Genomic DNA, 19,544 nt, shown 5'->3' with positions numbered 1-19,544 from the left:
AATAACATCACCAGAGAACCAGTGGTACAAGCTGATCTTTCTTATTTAAAGTGTCCCGAATGTTCACTTACCACCTCTCTCTTTCTCTGTTCCTCTTAGGGCCCTTCAGGTGTTCCTGGTCTGAAAGGTGGTAGAGGAACTCAGGGTCCACCTGTAAGTAGATCTTTTTTTTGTGATTTAAATGCAGTAATCTAATACTGAAATTGTATATAATGTGTGTCGTATTCCTCATCCAAGCTTGTTTTTCCACAGTCTGTAATTATAACATTTGCTCATTAATTAAGCTGAGAGCATTTGAGGTAATTGGTGCTGTATTTGTTTCAATATAATTGGCATTAAAATGTTTTTTAGGGTGCTACGGGATTCCCAGGATCTGCTGGAAGAGTTGGACCTCCAGGACCTACAGTAAGTCAATTATCATATTCCTAATTAGGTAGTATTTTTTATAACTGCTAACTAAATAAAGCAGGAAAGATTAAGTGGTGTTTGTTGCCTGATGCTATAGAACAGAACAATTTGTCACCACTGACTTCTGTGACTGCATGCTTACATCCAACTTCATTAAATAAAGCTCATTAGTCTTGGATTTGATCCAATGTCAGTGTGTCCAAATTAGAGCAAGACTGGTCACTGAGTTAAGCAGGCTTTGAGCTGTTCAAGCTGCTCGAATGACTTAATTTCTTGCAGGAACAAACCAACCACCTCTATCTTCCTGTATGTTTTACTTTTTTGTCTCTTTGTGAGTGACTGAAGTTAGGAGAGTTTTTGGAACAGGGGGAGGCCTCTGCTGGGTTATGTCATCAGTTCTTCCAATATAATTGTCATGATTGCAAAAGTGTCCAATGTAATGAGACGTTTTAATCTTCTTAGGGAGCTCCAGGGCCTGCTGGGCCTATTGGTGAGCCAGGAAAAGAAGGTCCTCCAGGTCTTCGTGGAGATCCTGGTTCTCATGGCCGTGTGGGAGATCGAGGGCCAGCCGGGCCCCCTGGGGGTCCTGGAGACAAGGGTGATGCAGGGGAAGATGGGCAGCCGGTACGTCCTGTTTGACAATTTTCCCTAGACCAACTATAGGCTTGGTTATAGTTATTGCTGTTGTGATGATAGTAATATTGTTTTATTGTTTGTGGGTTTCAGGGCCCAGATGGCCCCCCTGGTCCAGCAGGAACTACTGGTCAAAGAGGCATTGTTGGTATGCCAGGACAGCGAGGGGAAAGAGGCATGCCAGGGCTGCCAGGTCCTGCAGTAAGTAATAACCAAGTCAACATGCCAACAGCTTGGCCATTCTTATCATCTTTGTGGGCACCATAACACGAGGAGAAAGTTGAAAAACTTCAATTGCAGGAGTGAATATAGAGAATATAGTCACTAACTACCTATCTCTCATACAAATGTATGAGGTGAGAGATTTTATTTCTGCCATAATGGAAGATCTCAACCAAATTAAGAGTAAGCGGGCAGTATCATTAAGACTTCTGGCTAAAATGTTCTTGTTTGATTTAAAACTACGTCTCTGAAAAAACAAGCCCAGACTTTTCATTTAGGTGCCCAAAGGTCACTTGAATGTGAATAAATGCTCCGTAACTGCTCTTTCATAGATCGTGAACTGCAATCTTCAAAATTGCCATTTGTGCTCTCTTGTTTTCGTGTAGGATTTATGGGTATTTATTACAAAGCCTAATGATCCAAGAGATCAAATTATTAAAAAAAAGTGCTAGTAAAAGGGATATTATGCAGTGCCTGCCATTACCACTGGATCCATAAAGTCAATTTGTAGTTAAAGTTGACCAGAAATTATTCCAGGCTAGCAAGATTTCTTCGTGTTAAGACAAAAAAAATAAATAAATAAATAAATAAATAAAAAACCCCTCATGTAATACACTTTGAAATAAGGAGTCAAATTCCAGAGTCAAAAACACCTTACCTACTGCAGATACTGTGGATAATGCCAGCAGTCATCATGTTGGTGTATCAAGGGGAGTGTGTGCTTAAGAAATTTACTACTAGACAGACTTCAAGTGCAGCTTCTAGTCAATAAAAGCATAGTCAACAGCAACTAAGACACCTATATTATTTAAAAATACTTAGCACATTACAGAGCATAAATAGACAGTATATTAAAACCACATTCAAAATCTTGCCAAAATTTTTCTTACTAGATTTTGGTAGTTACAAATATAAGTGGTACTTCAGACTGGATTAATAAGTAGTGATTTGCAGGCAGCAGGTTTTTTATGCTTTCTTTGTTTTGTGATATTTTGTTTATATGATATTTCTCATCTTTTTTAGGGTACACCAGGAAAACAAGGTCCCACTGGGCCACCTGGTGATAAAGGTCCCCCAGGACCTATTGGCCAGTCAGGTGCTACTGGACCTGTAGGTGAAGCTGGTCCGGAAGTAAGTATTAGAGCATCATAATATGCAAAAAAAGGCAGTCTAGTGGTTATTCTCCTCAACTTGAAGTTAGAAGTACATAACAACTTTATACTTCTTACAGAAATGCAAGATTACAGAGCTAATCAATAGCCCTGTTTTATTTCATACCTCTAGGGACCTGCTGGTAATGATGGTACTCCTGGACGAGATGGAGCTGTGGGAGAACGTGTAAGAATATCTTTTTCTTAAGTCACTTCTGGGTATCTGCATGTGATTACTGACTGATAGTAGATTTTGTCTTCATTAAGTTAACTTGGAGAACTTGTTCTGAAAGTGTGTCACAGCTTTGAATGAATTGTGCCTTTTAAAGTTGAGGAAACTTGGAAAAAGACTAAGAATACCTGCCTCCACAAACTCAGACTTGAGTTCTTACAAAAAAAGAGTATCTTTGTAGATTGTAATTGCTACAAAATAGATTAGCAGTGCTAGATTCCTGTTGCTTTGGTTTAGTCCAGTCCTCTTCAGATAAACAATGTTGAAATCATGCTTTGCAGGGTGATCGTGGTGAGCCTGGTCCTGCAGGCTTGCCAGGCTCCCCAGGGGGTCCAGGAACACCAGGTCCTGTTGGCCCTCCAGGAGATGCAGGTCAAAGAGGTGAAACTGTAAGTGAGGCTGTTTGGTTGGGGTTTTTTTTAATACTTGGTTTAACAAAAAAATATTGTGCGTGCTTTTGTACAATGTTTCACCTGTCTTTCGTGTGTCATCTTTGTAGGGTTCTCGAGGTCCGATGGGTCCCCCGGGTCGTGCAGGAAAAAGAGGTTTACCTGTAAGTTCTCCAAAGTCACTCTGGTTTTATTTGATGCGTGTGAGAAACTGAGCCCAAATTAAAATGCTGAAGAGGCCTTCAACCTTTAGAGTGCTGACCGCAAATGGGTGCGGGTAGTGTTCTGGGCTGCAAAGCTGCACAGCTCTGTTTGGATACACTAGTATTTCCACACTACCTTTAAATATACTTTGTGGAGATATAACACCTGTTTTGGAAGCCTCTTTGTTTGGAGTATGTTGCTATCTGAATGATGGCAGGACATTGGTTAGCAAATGGCTGGAGTCTGTGTTTGACAATTCAGATAAGGGATGAAGAAATGAATACTGAACAAAAAGGCAGATTTTTTTTTTCATTATCAAAATGGCAGAAATATAACAAAATCACCTGTTCTAGTGAAACTGCCGTATTTGACTCATGAGATTCTGACTTCAGTCCAAATAGAAAAACAAACAAAATCCATCTTTTTGTTACATAACTCTTCTACAATCCGAGCTTGGAACGAAAAATTAATCACAAACTTGAGAAATTGAAAAGAATGTTGTCCTGTCCCTGAGCAGATGTCATATGAGAGACGGGAAAATTTATTGAGTAGTTAGTGATAATGATGCCATTGATAAACTATTTGAAATCTAGAATTGAGAAATTCAGCATGCAGTTTGGGCTGAGAAATACGGAATTGAAAGCAGAAGGCATTTTTTCCAGTGATTCTTGAATTGGTATGAAAAGTTTGAAACTATCAAAAATGCCAAGAACGAAATCGTGACAGTAATAAAACCAAGGTATCCACACTGGTGAGCCTCAGTGTTGTCTGTAGTTAGGGAATATAACTTTGGTTGTCCTGTAATCTTAGTGAAGCTGACAGGAGCTCTGAGAAGTAAAGATGCAACATGGAGTGTTTCATATATGTTTTATTATTTTGAACCTGAAACACATGTAAAATATTTCAATCTCATCTATGACAATAATTTACCATGTCCAGTAAGGCAAATAATTTTTCACATTTAATAGTGTTATGTAAATTATTTAACATCATTATTACAGGTTCTTTATTTTTATGGTATTATGAAAGCTGAATAGACTAAATTTCCAACAACTATATTTAAGCACAACATAGTTTTCTGTAATTATTTACCTATTCTTTGGTAAAATATTAAGATTCTTGAAGCTGCTCCACTATAATCATCTTTCTAGCTTTACAAGTGAAGGGGGTCTGAATGGAGTGTCTAAAAGCAATTGACGGGTTTTTGACATTGGGGGTGTGGTTCGAGTTCAGAATTTTGCATTTAATCCCTGATATTTGCAGGGTCCCCAAGGACCTCGTGGTGACAAAGGTGACAATGGAGATCGAGGTGATAGGGGCCAGAAAGGACACAGAGGTTTCACTGGGCTTCAAGGTCTTCCTGGTCCTCCTGTAAGTAGTTCTGGTTTTGCTCTCATTTTATTTCCTTCATAGTTACATGATGTATCATGGCCATAGTTAGTTAAAAATGGGGAAAAAAATGTTTGGGTTTTTTCCCCACCAGATATTTGTGAGTGACCTTTCTCTCTGTACTTTCCAATATTTTGATGCAATTTTACCATACTATTGCATGATGAGGTAAACCTAAGTTTTGCAAGATACATGTTCTACTCTTGCTCCATTTGTGAGAGTCTTGCAGGGACTGATCACTGATAGTCTAGGACCTGTCAGCACAAGATTATAACACAGTAGTTTCAGATAAGCAGATTAGAGTGTGAAATGTGTTTTGCCAGTGTTTGAAAAGTCAAGGAATCAAATGCAAAATCCCTTGAGGACTCTGAGAGTCTCTCTCAATAGTATCTGCAAGAACTTTGTGATTTGAGTGGTAATTGAATGGAAATGCCATGGAAAGATTTTGGTTTTGGTGGGTTGTTTTTTTTTTTTACATTTGTTTACTGATCCTGTGCAAAAGCTGGAAATTTCAGCATGCAGAAGAGTCAAAAAAATACCCCAACACTCAAATTGCCTTTCCACTTCATATTAGTGGTATCAGTTGCTCTTTTTTGAGCCAGTCTAATTCTAAATGTCATGAAAGCAATGCTTTTCTGCAGAAGCAACTTTATCATTAGCCAAGCACCAGTAAAGTCTGTTAATCTAAATTGTGATTCCAGTTGATGCACTGTCTTTGTGACAATACAGAGCAATAGAGTGGAAATGAATTGTAAAGGAGAAAGGGTTCTACCTGTTGTTCACATATATTATCCTATTCATAAAGAATTGTGTATATCACACACTAAGTCTTCAAAATTGAAGGAGTATGCTTTAGCATGATATGATAATTTCTTCTGTTTAGGGTCCTATTGGTGAACAGGGCAGTCCTGGCATTCCAGGCCCGTTTGGTCCTCGGGTGAGTATAATGTTTCAGGTGTAACAGTTTCCTTGCTGATGCTTTTTTTTTTTTCCCCTGCCAGGTTTCTATTTCAGGTCTGCTTTCATTTCGCTGGCTTTTATTGACTTCAGGATCATGTGGTGATTACCCTACTATCCTTTGCTGAGAGACAATGCCTTGTTTAATATAGTAAAGCTTTCACATAAGCCTAGTTTACAGCTAGGTAAAGGTCAGTCCAGCATAGCTTTAGAGCTACAGTCTCTTTTCACAGATGCTTTTGCTGCAGCTGATGCAAGGCCATTTCTGTGGCAGCTCTGCTAATTGCTACTCTGCCTTTCATACTGCCATGTATGCCATTCACTGAAAAGTAAAGGAGAAACATGACTCTCTTGGATGTTCCCAATGACAATGGCAGCTACTTTGATATTCAATGCTAAAATACATTCCTTCTTTCTTTTATGTTTTCTAGGGTCCTCCAGGTCCAGTTGGTCCTTCTGGCAAAGATGGAAGTCCTGGTCCACTTGGGCCAGTTGGGCCTCCTGGTGTTAGAGGGAGTGTAGGAGAAGCTGGGCCTGAGGTAAGTTGATCGGAATATGAAGGGAAAAGTTCAGTTTCAATTCATGACTACTTTTTTCAGTCCATTGCATCACTTTCTCAAACATCCATGACCTCAAGAAAAATGGCAAGATTTGATACAGTTTTTCCTACAAATACTCTGTGTAATTCTGTATTGAAAGGGCTCATTTCTTACTCATTTTCCTCCTCTGGACCTGTGACCATCTCAGTCTCATCATCCGAGCTCTCCTTATTCCAACCTGGGGCACTTCTGTGGTTAGCCCACCAGATCCTGCTGGATATGCAGTTCAGTATGGCTTTTTGGCCAGTTGGGTCCTAAAACCTCAGGCCTAAGCATACATGGGCACTGAATTAGATCATCCATATGACTGATGTCAGCTGCATATTTCATCGTGCCTTGCATTAAGGAGATCTTTTAGTCCAAACAAACAGCCCAGACTCTCCAGCCTGTTCTGAGGTTTACAGACACCAACTGTGAGCTGATTCACAACTAATGAAAAATGAGTTTCACCTTTTTTGAATGAAGTTCTAAATTGTTGCTAAATGCCCTGGGCATATTCCACATTTGCCAAGTCACAGTACCCTAAGTCATAAAATGTAAGTTATGCTATCCCATAGAAGATAAGTTAGAAAACTATAGGGATGAGAGAAAAAGCTGATCTGGATGATTTCGTGAATAATTAAAAGACTGGTATTGCTTATTTTGGTGAAGAAGTAGAAAAGGTAGGATAAAGGGGGAATAAAATAAGGAGCAAGACACAGAAGGCTGTTTCTGCTAGTGTTCTGTCTTGTAAGACATGGTGTTTGCTGTGTTAATGTTAATCATTCAGCCTATTTCATTTGAGTTTCTGCCCATTATTGGTATCTTTTTCTCCTGAGGCACCAAGACTTGAATGAATAGTGTGTGGTAGAGCATAATAAAACATGTATCCTGATCTGTCAGCTCTATAATGAGTGAGATAGTATGAGAAATATTGAATGCTAGTAACTTCAGTGTTGCTTTCCATGGTGGCTTGCTGCAACTATAAATTGGCACTACAAAGCAAGAAATAAAAGTTAATATTTAATTTGTTAGATGGAGCATGTGTTACTTTGGTTGTGTGCTCTGTAGTAAACATTTGGAGCATTAGTTATGAATTCTGAAGTAATTACTCTCAAAGGAAATGCAATGTTCTGATATACCATCTGATGCACCAGAGCATCAAACTTCCAATGCAGGTATGCTACAGACTTTCTGCTGCCAAAGAAGAGCTGGCAGAGCGAGATACACTTTGTCTCAAGACTCAGTTACCTCCCTAAGTGCCACAATTCACGTTGACAGAAGGACCTTGTAACCTTCCATTCAGAAAAACATCCTTAGCCAGGAAAACACCTGCTCTGCCAAGTAAGAACGATGTAGCTTCTGTCTCACGTACCTGTGGCCAGAAAGCTCACCACTGTGCAGCATAAATGTAAAGCTATTTCTAGTGCCATTTTTTTTGTCCAGGCTTTACCAGTTGAAAACATGCCTGAGGAGATTCAGGGGAAGCAGGGATTTTAGATGGCTCTAAAAACAACAGCTGCTGGGAATTTTAAGAAATGAAGTTATTAGGTAGGGATTTGATTGAACAAGGAGGGATAGATGGCTTTAAAAATGGAAGGAGACAGCCATTCCTTGATGACTTTTTCCAGCTGCTGAGTGTGGAATCAGGAGTAAGAAGAAATTGAGCAAGGTATTAAGACAGGCAGAGAAAATCTGTCACATGCATCTAGCTCTAATCCCTCATCCCTATTCCTGGAGATGTGAATTGTTAATTTAGCTATACCTGGATTTTCCCTGTGTGTTAGGGTGACTGGCCATGAAGTTTAGCTTTCTCGGTTGCTGGCTTTGTTATCATTTTGCACAGTATTTACTTCGCTGTGCCTCTGTTGACTCTGTTTACTTATGGTTTTTTTTTAACCTTAGGGTCCGCCAGGTGATCCTGGTCCTCCTGGCCCTCCAGGACCTCCAGGTCATCTCACTGCTGCCATCGGTGACATTATGGGACACTATGATGATGCTATGGCAGATCCACTACCAGAGTTTACTGAAGATGAAGCAGCCCCAGATGATCATAATAAAACAGACCCAGGAGTCCATGCCACACTGAAGTCACTGAGCAGCCAGATTGAGACTATGCGCAGCCCAGACGGTTCAAAGAAACACCCAGCACGGACTTGTGATGACCTGAAGCTGTGCCACCCAACCAAGAAGAGTGGTGTGTATAAACATAACCATCTTCTCTACGTGCCTTATGATTCTGTCTTATTTCTACTGGATACTTGGTCACTGGAAAAAATATCCAATCCAAATTGTGTTGGTCTAAATTGACATTCACAGTAGGAGCTTGAAAACTTCTTGCCAATTAAGTATATATTCTAACATATACCATATTTATTCAGTATTAATTCAGATGCATTTTAAAATCTGAAATACTTTATTCTTCTGTGGAATACTACTTCTGAAAATGTTTTCATCATGGAGTACCACTTACACAGTGACAGAGCTAGGTTGGTACAGGAGTTAGGAATATCTGCTTTATTGCTGTTAGCTCAAAACATTACTTGTGGGCTGAAAACCAGTGAGTGTTTTTCATCCAGCATTATCTGCTGCTGCTCCATAGCAGCAATTTGTAGATGTTAATACGCTAATGTGCCATTTAGGACTATCCCCAATGTTTATGGATTACCAGTGATGAATCAGAATGGACTGGAAGGTAGAGATAATTTTTGGCATGCCTTACCAGCCTTTTCCCTTGGTTCCTGAAACTTTGCTTTCCAATATAAACATCAGGAGGGGCTGCCTCATATATAGAGAAAACTGTCATCTAGTTATTGTGTGTTCTTTGTGCACATGGAGTGTCCAGGAGCTTTGCAATGGATTTAAACAACCTTAACTAATTTTGAAGTCTGCATTCTCCAGCTTTGAAAAATTTTAACTACTAATCGGCCTGTATCTTGAAGTTATATTATAGCGTGCCTGATGTGCACATCAAAGTAGGCATCGGATTATATGAAACAGATGTTTGTTTTCCTTGTGCTTTGTACTGTCATGTTGTACTTTTGCTTTTATCTCCCCAGTTATTCCAAGAATGCTAATAATGTAGCGGAATCATGCTTTCTATTCTTTGCAGGAGAATATTGGATTGATCCTAACCAGGGATGTGTTGAAGATGCTATAAAAGTATATTGCAATATGGAAACTGGAGAGACCTGTATTTCTGCAAACCCATCTACTATACCACGTAAAACATGGTGGGCCAGCAGGTCACCTGACATAAAGCCTGTTTGGTATGGCCTCGATATGAACAGGGGATCACAGGTAACTAAATACATTTCATGTCAAGAATTGACTTGTATGAAACTTGTTTCCTTTTTTAGAACTTGATCTACTATTCTGAACAGACTCTGCTACAGTCAGAACATTACAACTGTTGACTGACTGACTTATAGTCAATTGGTTATCATACAGTTATTATAGGAGAGAGCTGAGACTTGTATCTCCCAGCTCTCTCCTATAATGATACAGGTACATCTAAGGTATCTATAAGTGTACCATTGCCCAAAGAAATTTCTCTGGATCCTTTCAACTTCTGTAGCAGTCTGCTTCAGTAACTCACTATCCTTGGCATTAAAAAGTAATATTTGACTTTAATATGTGATTTTAATCACTACTGATTTAACTGAATTCTACTGATTTTTTCCAAAAAGCTCTCTAATGCTAAAAAATACAAAAATTACTTTTTTAATGCTCTCAGATAATCAATTTTTTAAAAAAGTATCATTGTTATTGTCTGTGTCAGAATGCTCCATGCTGAATGCATCAGTCTCTAGGCAGACAAAAACTCCACTCTTAGCATTCTGTTGTTTTTTCTTTCTGTAGTAACTTCTAAAACTTCTAAAAGTAGATGTAATGAATCCTGCCAAACAACAGAAGTTTATGCTCTGCAAAGCGTATAATGAAATAACAAACCTTTACCATTTTTATTACTTGTTCATCAAATCAAAAGTGTATATTTTCACTTCTTATTTCATAGGAAAGTAAGAAATGTTTAAGATAAGTATTTGGTTTGTAAAAATAATAGTAGCGTTGTCAATTGAATTCATGATGCCAGTCCAGAACTTCAACAATTGAGAACAGATGTAATACTGATTACTTTTATTAAGATGCTTTCACTTATTACAAAATTCAGGAGAACGTGCCATGACCCAGGATGTCACAGTTGATGTTTAGCTGGCTGCAGAGCTACACATAGGGTTTTTGTAAGTCAGATGCTGTTGGAGGAGGAAATCACATTCAGGAATATTATAAAAGAGTATTTAATTTTTAGAAACACTGTCAGATTTGATAACTAGCAGTCACATCTGTGTAATAGTTGTATGTATTCCTTACAGATTCTAAATAATAAATGTCTGAGATTGCTATACAAAGATAACACTTTTTAAAAAAATGACAGTGTCAGTGTATAAGATGTTCTTTTATTTTTCTTCACTGGTTTCAGATAACTGTATAGATTTTTAGTAATTTGTGATTTTTTTTTCTCAATGTTTCACATACCATGAATAAAATGAAGCCTGCCCAGCTAGGGAAAATACCTCAGGAATTTTAGAATTTTTTTTATTGTTAGAAAATTTGCTTCTGCTTTTTATAGAAACAGTTGCACATTTTTCAATTATCCCTGTAAGTCACTTAATTGATAAAGTCTGTTAGCAAATCTATAGTTATTTTTATATAATCAAACTCTCAGACTGTGATGCTTTTAAATACAATACAGAACCTATAGAAAACAAGCTGCTGAAGATGCCATATAGCAGGTACACGGTTTTCTGTGGTTGATACTTCTTACCTAGTTTAGGGTGGCTCTGAAGCACTATTTCATACTTAAGCTTGGTCTTCTACTGAGTTCCTTTTTAAAAGAAGACAGAATTCATTCCAAAACTTGGCACATCTGTGGAGACCCAACTGCCTTTCAGTTATTCAGCTGCGGAGCTTTAAGGTCAAAGTTCTCCAAAATAATCCCTGTTACAGGATGTCTACATTTCTTTGTCCTCAACTGGCAGCAAATTACAAAAGAAACCATTCTTATGTTTTATGTAATAGGGCCTCTGTTAGTCATGTCTGGACTGGGATATGATAATGACAGATGTTTCTAAAGTTCATGAACTGTTAATGACTTTCCACATAATGTATGCTGATCTGTTTCCTTATCTTCACAGTTTGTGTATGGGGATACAGCTGTCACTCAGATGACATTCCTGCGCCTCCTATCAAAGGAAGCTTCCCAGAATATCACTTACCTTTGTAAAAACAGCGTTGGGTACATGGATGACCAGACTAAGAACCTGAAAAAAGCTGTAATTCTGAAGGGGGCCAATGACCTGGAGATCAAGGCGGAGGGAAACAGTCGATTCAGATACACTGTTCTGCATGACAGCTGTTCTGTAAGTTTGGGACTTTTGTAATTTGTTATGGAGAAAAAGGGCCTTTATCTTTTTTGTGTTGTCTAATGGTTCCAGTTCCTTTTGAATTTAGAAAAATCTGTAGAATGGGGTAATTAAAATGCTGCCAAATTCTGCCATGAATTGTAGAAGTAACTGATGAAATAGGTATTATACTACAATTTTAGCTTCACATATTAGAATTTTCCATCGCTTAGAGGATATTTACAAATCACTAGCTACTAGTAAGCATGTGGAGATAGATATCTTGCTACTTTGCATTTTCCAGTGTTTGTGTACCTCTGTGTGGAATCACACAAAGAGGTCAGATAACCTCAAGCATGTATCTGCCAGATGGGTAACAGTATTGCAGCAACCCACTGGAGGAAGCCCATTGGTCCAAAGACTGACTAAATTGCAAAGGAAAATATGTTCCAAAAAAATATGCCCCCCAAAATTTTAAAGGGCATAAAAAGCAGCTTGTAAATTTTTTCCATGTGTTTTAGCATTCTCAGCTAAGTCTGAGATACTGGCAAAATATTTCTAAAATTAGTTTTTCACCTGAAATAATATAGAGTACTCCCTGTGCTTCAAATAGGGACCAAAAAATGTGTGTGCAGGCACATATTAACATAGAGAGAAGAATTTCATAATCTAAAGAAAAATCAATGCATCTTGAGGGGAAAATCCTGCTTTGTCAATCTGGCTGGCCTGTTCATCACTGTAAAAGCAAGATATAATCCAGGTGCAGTACAGACGGGTGTGTTGGTCAGTGAAGATACACTGATATGTCGCTGAATGACCTCAGGCAACAGGCTCACCGTGTGGACTTCAAGCTGTTTCTGACAAGCTCTTGCCTAAGTTTTGTTTTACTTTTTTTTTCTTTTTTTCTCTCATTCTCCTCTCCAGAAACGTAATGGGAATGTGGGCAAGACTGTCTTTGAGTACAGAACACAGAACGTGGCACGCTTACCTATCATAGATATTGCACCAGTGGACATTGGCAGTACCGACCAGGAATTTGGAGTTGAAATTGGGCCAGTTTGCTTTGTGTAAGAGAAAGGGGGGAAATTACCCAGCAACAGCAGCAATTAAACTCATGAACTTAGACCGATTGAAGTTAATCCTGAGACTCTTGAAGTAATTATTGATATTGGATCAGCACTGTATATATGCTTCTTTTTAAATGCCCAGCCTCCTTTTGAATATTTATTTTACTTATAAACCTTCCGTTTGAAACCAACTTTTTAGTACAACAGTACAATTTTAAGAGGATTGATGACCACCCTTTAAAAGTAATATGAATCTTTTTCCTTGCTTTTGCCTAAAATTATTTCAAAATTTAAAGGTATTAAAAATTTACAGCTTCAATGTGAGACTATGTAAAGATCAAAGGATTATTTCTTTTGCTTCGATGCATACCGAATAACAGAAAAGTAGAGCACTTTTGTGAACCCTTGGCTATATTTCAATCATACCTACTCCCTCAACTCCAGTTTGTCTTCCTGTGGTTGCCAGCATTATATTCATTAACAGAATGACTGTCTTCATTAGCAATCTCTTGTAAGAAAATCTCTTGTAAGAAAATCTCTTCAGACAAGATCATACTAATTTGGCATTGTCTTCTCTGCACATTTCTATGTCATGGTCTGCTCAGAAGAGCATTCCATTATTTAAGAAGTAAAAATACTTCTGGGGTAAATATGAGTTTTTGGTAGGGATGACCCATATCTTAAATTTTAAGGCCAGGCTTTACTTCTCACCATGTATCTGCGTAATTCTATTGAATTGTTCTTAATCTTTGAATTAAGTTTCAAAACCCAGTACTTGTTGATTTTCCAGTATTTCCCCATTGAAGAAGCCATTATGCATCAAGTTATACAGATGTCTTATATATGGTACCAATTTATGTATGTTGCAAATCATTCATATGTATACCAGACCTATTGCTAATAAAAAAAAGTTTAGAAATCCATTTGTTTTAGCTGGCATCCAGACATGCATCACCAGTAATTCCACTTCTTTACCTTGCGCTGACAAGGCAAGAAAGTTCCATCATTTCTTAGCATGAGCTACCTCATCTCTGGAAGTTGGGATGCATTTTATATTCCTTTTTTTACTTTAGCTAGTAAAAGGTGCTATGCTTCTGTTGTTATTTCGAGAAAAGAGATAGGCAGGGCAAAAAAAAAACCCAACAAAAAAGTGATGGTGCTAAATGACTCTGTAGAAGGCTGATGAAATAAAGATGCCTACTGTCAATGTCATTTTCTGAGCTTAGCTGTTAGGCTTATGGTGTTTGAGAGAACAGTGTTACAGTGCATTTATTTGTTGGTCATACAATATATAGAATGTTTTGTACCACTAACATGCTTTATTTTGTAAAGTATGTGGGTACAAACTGGCATAGGAGTTTTGTTTCTTTATTGCATCTGTGCTTTCCATGTTTTGTTTGTTCCTTTTAAAAAAATAAAAATAAACAGCTGGGGCCATCCCTAAAGAAAGTCATGCACATAGCTTTATTCATGTATCTTTGCAAAGCATTTAATTAAATACATGCTTCTCGCTATTTAAGTAGTTTCCTTTTTGTAGAATTCCTTCCAGTGTGTCCCATATCAGTTTATTAACAGGAAATTAAAAATAGAAGTATTTACTTTTGTTGCTATTTGAACAGCTCCCTTGCAATGCATGCTTATGAATAACTTTACACAGAAGAACATAAAGGTATTTTGAATAATCCCCTCTTTGTGAGGATTTTTAGAAGAGAGGTGTTGATTTGTATGAAGTACTCACCAGCTGTCCTGTTGAAGGTATCTGACCAGTGGTTATTTCAGACTCTAGGGAAAGAGAATTTTTATTCAAAGCTAAATAAAATTATTCAATTCCCACTATCAGTGTAAGTTATCGGTGAAAGAAAACAGTTTCTGGACAAGCCCTAAAATGGTGTTGCAGCAAGGCAGGCAAGAACTTACATTCCTCCTCCTGAAAGTGTAGGAGCTTTTCAATTTTCCAGCTGTTCACCTGTATGTCCATGCAGGGTAGGTAGGGACTTGGAATGGGGAAGTTGACAGGTTCACACTGATGTTACCCATGTGCTTTTATTAACCGAGCAGAAACTCTGATTTATTCTTTTTTTCTAGCATGAAGTAGTTTCTATAAACATGTGACTCAGGATTTAGCTTATCATACTGGATCCTTGAGAAGTTTTAGGTAATGTTACTTTCCCTGAATAACCTGTTACTCACTCCAAGGTCTTTATGTAAAGGTGTTTATGTAAACGTCGATATCCAGTGGCTGTGTTCATACCTCTACAGGACATTTCTCCAGATACACAAGATAATTAACGGCTGGGATACAGGTGCATGTTTGAATGTTATTTTTATTCTCTGATTTTCTTTTGAGTGTTACAATCCCTGATTAGAATAAATATTTTGTGAGGTTGTTGAAGAAGAGTATTTAGTTATGAAGGATACTTCTTTTTTTTCTTTTCAAGTCTCTCCTTTCATCTCTGTCTCTGTGTGAAGGGTGCAGTATTTCCTCAGCTGGATGCTTTGAGCACTGAAAAAGAGCTTTAACTAGAAAGCACTCTAAGGTGATATTCTGTAAAAACCATCAGGAGAGAATCACTGAAGCGAAGTCTTGCTAGAAGTGTAAGGTCTTAGGAAATCCAAGTAGTCTTTGTACACACATTTTCACTTCTCTTGACTGAGTCTTACATCTCTTGTTTAAGCATTCTTCAAAGTATTGTAGGGACTTTTTAAGCAGAAAAGAGAAAAGGGGATGTGGAGTTTCACTGTTCTAAACTGCTTTACCTCTTCAACAGGGAGCATAGCTTAGCCTCATGTAAATACAGCGGTAATTTCATGAATGTAGAATGAACGAGCTGATAATTTGCAAAGGGTTTGTTAATCTGTGAAGTATTGAGTAAATATCACCTATTTATAACATCTGGTGCAGTTCTTTGTTGCAAATGGCCTCAGAAATTGTAGAAAATACACTTTAGAGTAGTTATGATGATACAGTAGCAGAGATGGCATTTGATTTAAATTTGAGTTATAAGAGTAGGTTATTGCTATTGTTTTCCATAACTGACCTGCCCACAGTGAGAAAACGTGAAAGATATTTCAGATATGCTCAGTGTGCACTGAAGAATGATAAATGTCCCCAGAAATAAAAAAGTTTATCTGCAATCACAACGAACAAAGAACTGAGATTCAGGTGTGGCTGCTCATATCCTTATTTTGCTGTTGATTAGTTTTCATGATCTTTCATGTTTATAAAATGTATATACTTACAAAATATATTTGTTTTTAAGATATGTATTATAGTTTGTAAAGGTTTTAGTAGTCTTCTCCAAGGCTTTTTACTCTTATTCCTGCTTGATTGTCTTTTAATTTATTTTGAGCAGAAAGAGATACAGAGGACAGAACTGATCAGTGATACAGTTTATTGGATATATCATCTAACACACCCGGTGGTTTCATCAGGCAGTATTAATATTGCTTTATATATTGTATAGTTAAGTAATATTAGTATTATAAAAAGAAAGAATAAAAGTCCTTGCTCCTTCTGTATTTCCTGGAGGAGCCCAGCTCTGAATGCATCTGTCAAACATGGTCATAGCCTCCCTAATGCATCACAGTCTTCCTGTAAAGAGCTCTCTACACTGATCAGTTCTGGATTCTTAAAATAAGCCAAAGACAGGAATTGATGGTTTAAGCTCTCCCTGAGCAAGAGGGGTTTTTCAATCACAGTTTGGGATTTATGCACCTCAGAGTGACTGCGAAAAACTTGGCATTCGGGCTGAAAGTTCGCTCCTTGAAAAGGCTGGCACAGTTCTAGTTGCATCTCCTCCATGCTCCTTCCATCCAAACCTTTCCCCTTCCGTTCTAATTTGGTGCTCCCCTCTGGTTACTCTGTTGTCCCTAGGTGAATGAGAGCGTAGTTTCAAATCTCATGGCCTCTCTCCCAAACTCCTTCCTTGCTTAGCTCTTAGTTTCTTCATAGCTATTGTAAATACTGAGCTCTATGTTTTTAATACTACTGTACTGGTAGTGCTACATGCGGTAGAAGACTGCATCAAGCAACACAAGAAAGAAAATTATCACGGTGGTATAGCTGGAGATACAGCCAAAGTCTAGAAAGCATAGCAAGCAATTAGAGGAGAGGGAGGAAGATTTTTACTTTACAAAGGAGTAATAGTGGGTTAATAGAAAAAATCGTTATTTTTGTATTAGTGTTTGGCTAAGAGCCCCTAGGGTTTTTTTTGATCAGTGTCAGATGGGAGATAAAGTAGTTATGGGACTGGTAAACACTCTCCTTAAAAACATTCTGTTTTAAAAAGAATGTAATTATCTTTTCAGGAATTGAAGGTTATACTGAAGGATTAATACTGACTAGGCAGTTGATCTCACTGAATGAGGCTATATTTACAAAAAGAAAAGGGCTCCAGGAAGACAGCATAAGCCTATTGCAAAAGGAAAATTAGAACTGAATGGAAATGTAGAAATGGCAACGGAGAAATGAAAGACTTTCTGTAAGGAGGCAAATACCATAGAGAAGACAAGGTAAAAGATATGGTATTAGACGATTATGGTATTATCATTGAAAAAGTCATGACAAAAGGTAAAATCAGTAGTTCAGTAGCTGAAATAGAAATGCCAAAGAAACTGTAGACACATAGACTCAATTGGCCAAACTGTCTTTATGCTGCAGGGGAAAAAAATATGGTTCTGGATTATTATGTCTAGTGGATTGCAATTTGCTTGCTGGGAGTTTAATGATTTTGTTGAAATATGTGATTTTAAGTGTACTCTGCTGAGTTCAGAATAGCCAAAAAGGAGCTGCCTTGAGCTAGATTGCTAGATGGGTACCAGGGGATTAGATTCAGGTTCTTAAATGGTAGCATGTCTTTATCCAGCCTATTTTACCTGCTGTCATGTTACTCAGAAATTTAGCCAGTGTTAAAATCAGAAGTGATGCTCATTGATGTGTCAGAGATAGTGAGAACCATTATGATGAAATATATTAAAGAATTACCTGCCTGTATTGCGCCCAGAGAGGGTACATATGGTCACAAAGGGAAAACTAAGTAGAAAAGATGACTTTTCTTGTGAATTTGTTGTTTATTTCTATGAGGTGGTTAATCTGATACTATGAAGTGGTTAATCTGACAAAAACCAAATTATAACACAAGAACATCATTACAATTCCAGAAACTTCAGCAAAATATTTTTACATGTTTAGTAAGGAACAATCTCCCCTGTGACAAAGAAACATGACACTAACCAAAGATTGGGACATTTTTAGTAGTCACCATCGTCATTTAGGAGCTTCTGCCCTCTAAAGATCATGCTGTGTGATTCTACACAGACCTCAGAGTAAGTCAAAAGCATCTTCTGCTGGCATATCAATTCAGCAGTTTCCTGATAGGAATCTCAGTCTTTGCTTTGCAGATGCTACCAAACTGAGAAGAGGAATGAGTAGCCATTTTCAGGTGTCTTGGAGTTACTGTAGCAAAGATAGCAAAACTGAAATCTGAGTCATGATGGGAACATTCACAAATCCCCACTGAAACTGGAACATTCCAGTGCCTCCATCAGTGACCTCTTAATGACTGCGTTCTTGGTGCATGTGGACATGGATCCACCATGGCTTCAGCAATAAAACTTAAGTTTGTTCCTTAATCCAGAGCTGTGCAGGCCTAAGGGTATACAGAAAGGGGGTCATGCAGTTTCTCTCATGAACCTCCTCTAGCAGAAAGACATTTTGGATAGGCATAGCTTTACCAAAGGCAACGGCAAAATCCAACGTTTTCCAAGTGGCCTCCTAGGAAGGAGCTGTCAGAAGTGGGAGTGACTGCTGTGGTGGGAAAGCAGCAGTATGGATTTCAGGCGGTGAATGCTTCCAGAAGACCGAAGCTAGCATGAAGCTACTGTGAGACAAAGAACAAGTGGCAAGACAAGACCCACTGGGCTTTTGTTCTGGTGGGCATCATTCATTCCGAAACAGCAATCTCTCAGTTTAGGGGGAACTACATCCCAGGAAACAGTTAGGCAGAGGTGCAGTAAGTGTCTCTTCTTTCAAATCCTATAACCTCCTGCAAAATATCTTTCTCTTCTAATACTTTAGATCTAGGTTTCTACGGCTTTGCTTTTTTAAGAGTGTACGAAGATATAATCGAGGACACCTGATTACCAGCACATGTTGAATTAAAATGCTGAATACTAAGGAAAATAATTTATATATTGCTGCATCTTAAGATTGGTGCAACAAGTGCCTTGTTACTCATGTTTCCAGGAGAGAGGTACTTTATTTAGAAACTGGAGCTGGCCAGACCTGACATCTTTCCCAGTGACGAGAAACAGGTTTTTGTGAAAAAGGCATTAAGGTGTCTGTCTTAATTGAAATAGGCATTTTCTATGTAGTAAGAAATACGATTTGGTGACCACAATGAAGCTGTGTTACCATCATAAGTAACAACCAAGCCTCCCACATAACACATTTTCTAGCTTATATAAATGATGTGTAGCTGACAAGGAACAGTAAACTAAATTTCTCTACTGAAGCTATCAAGATGCCATGGCAAAGTGTGTGTGGGGAAGATCTTTCCCCTTCATGAATTCAAAATTCTCACAGGCATCTCTTCCTCCTTCTTACTGCCTGCAAATAGAGGCTTAATTAGCTGATGTTGCAACAAAGTGAGAGTTACAAATTATGTTGATTATTTAAATGGTTAACTTCCTTGTTTTTATCGAGAAAAGCTGTTGATAGTTAGGCAGCTTCCAGAAAAAATTCCTAGTAGCTATCCAAAACCAGAAACCATCACCCCTCCAAGCTGCACGTTTGCCACGAAGGGAAGACCCGGAGACCCAAACCCAACGAATGGTTCATCTCTTGCTGGTAGCTGTCCCTCAGTGGTTACCTCCAGTGCGGTGGAGGGGAGGGGGCTGCAGGGGGAGATGGTG

General features: G+C 38.2%; 1 protein-coding gene across 1 annotated transcript in view; it reads left to right on the top strand.

The window, feature by feature from the left end:
- COL5A2 (collagen type V alpha 2 chain) overlaps positions 1-12,636 on the top strand; it is a gene marked incomplete at both ends in the record, with an annotated part of 31,864 nt that extends 19,228 nt beyond the window's left edge. Inside the window, 15 exons of the mRNA XM_084264581.1 lie at positions 100-153; positions 352-405; positions 871-1,032; positions 1,135-1,242; positions 2,287-2,394; positions 2,548-2,601; positions 2,928-3,035; positions 3,146-3,199; positions 4,503-4,610; positions 5,512-5,565; positions 6,017-6,124; positions 8,069-8,360; positions 9,276-9,463; positions 11,359-11,583; positions 12,490-12,636. Coding sequence (XP_084120707.1) covers positions 100-153; positions 352-405; positions 871-1,032; positions 1,135-1,242; positions 2,287-2,394; positions 2,548-2,601; positions 2,928-3,035; positions 3,146-3,199; positions 4,503-4,610; positions 5,512-5,565; positions 6,017-6,124; positions 8,069-8,360; positions 9,276-9,463; positions 11,359-11,583; positions 12,490-12,636 — 1,824 coding nt within the window. The remainder of the gene's footprint in view (positions 1-99; positions 154-351; positions 406-870; positions 1,033-1,134; positions 1,243-2,286; positions 2,395-2,547; positions 2,602-2,927; positions 3,036-3,145; positions 3,200-4,502; positions 4,611-5,511; positions 5,566-6,016; positions 6,125-8,068; positions 8,361-9,275; positions 9,464-11,358; positions 11,584-12,489) is intronic.
- Between the last annotated feature and the right edge of the window lie 6,908 nt (positions 12,637-19,544).

The sequence above is a fragment of the Gallinula chloropus genome, assembly GCF_964237585.1.
Source record: "Gallinula chloropus genome assembly, chromosome: 5".
NCBI lineage: Eukaryota > Metazoa > Chordata > Aves > Gruiformes > Rallidae > Gallinula > Gallinula chloropus.
This window is presented reverse-complemented; position numbering and strand designations above follow the sequence as displayed.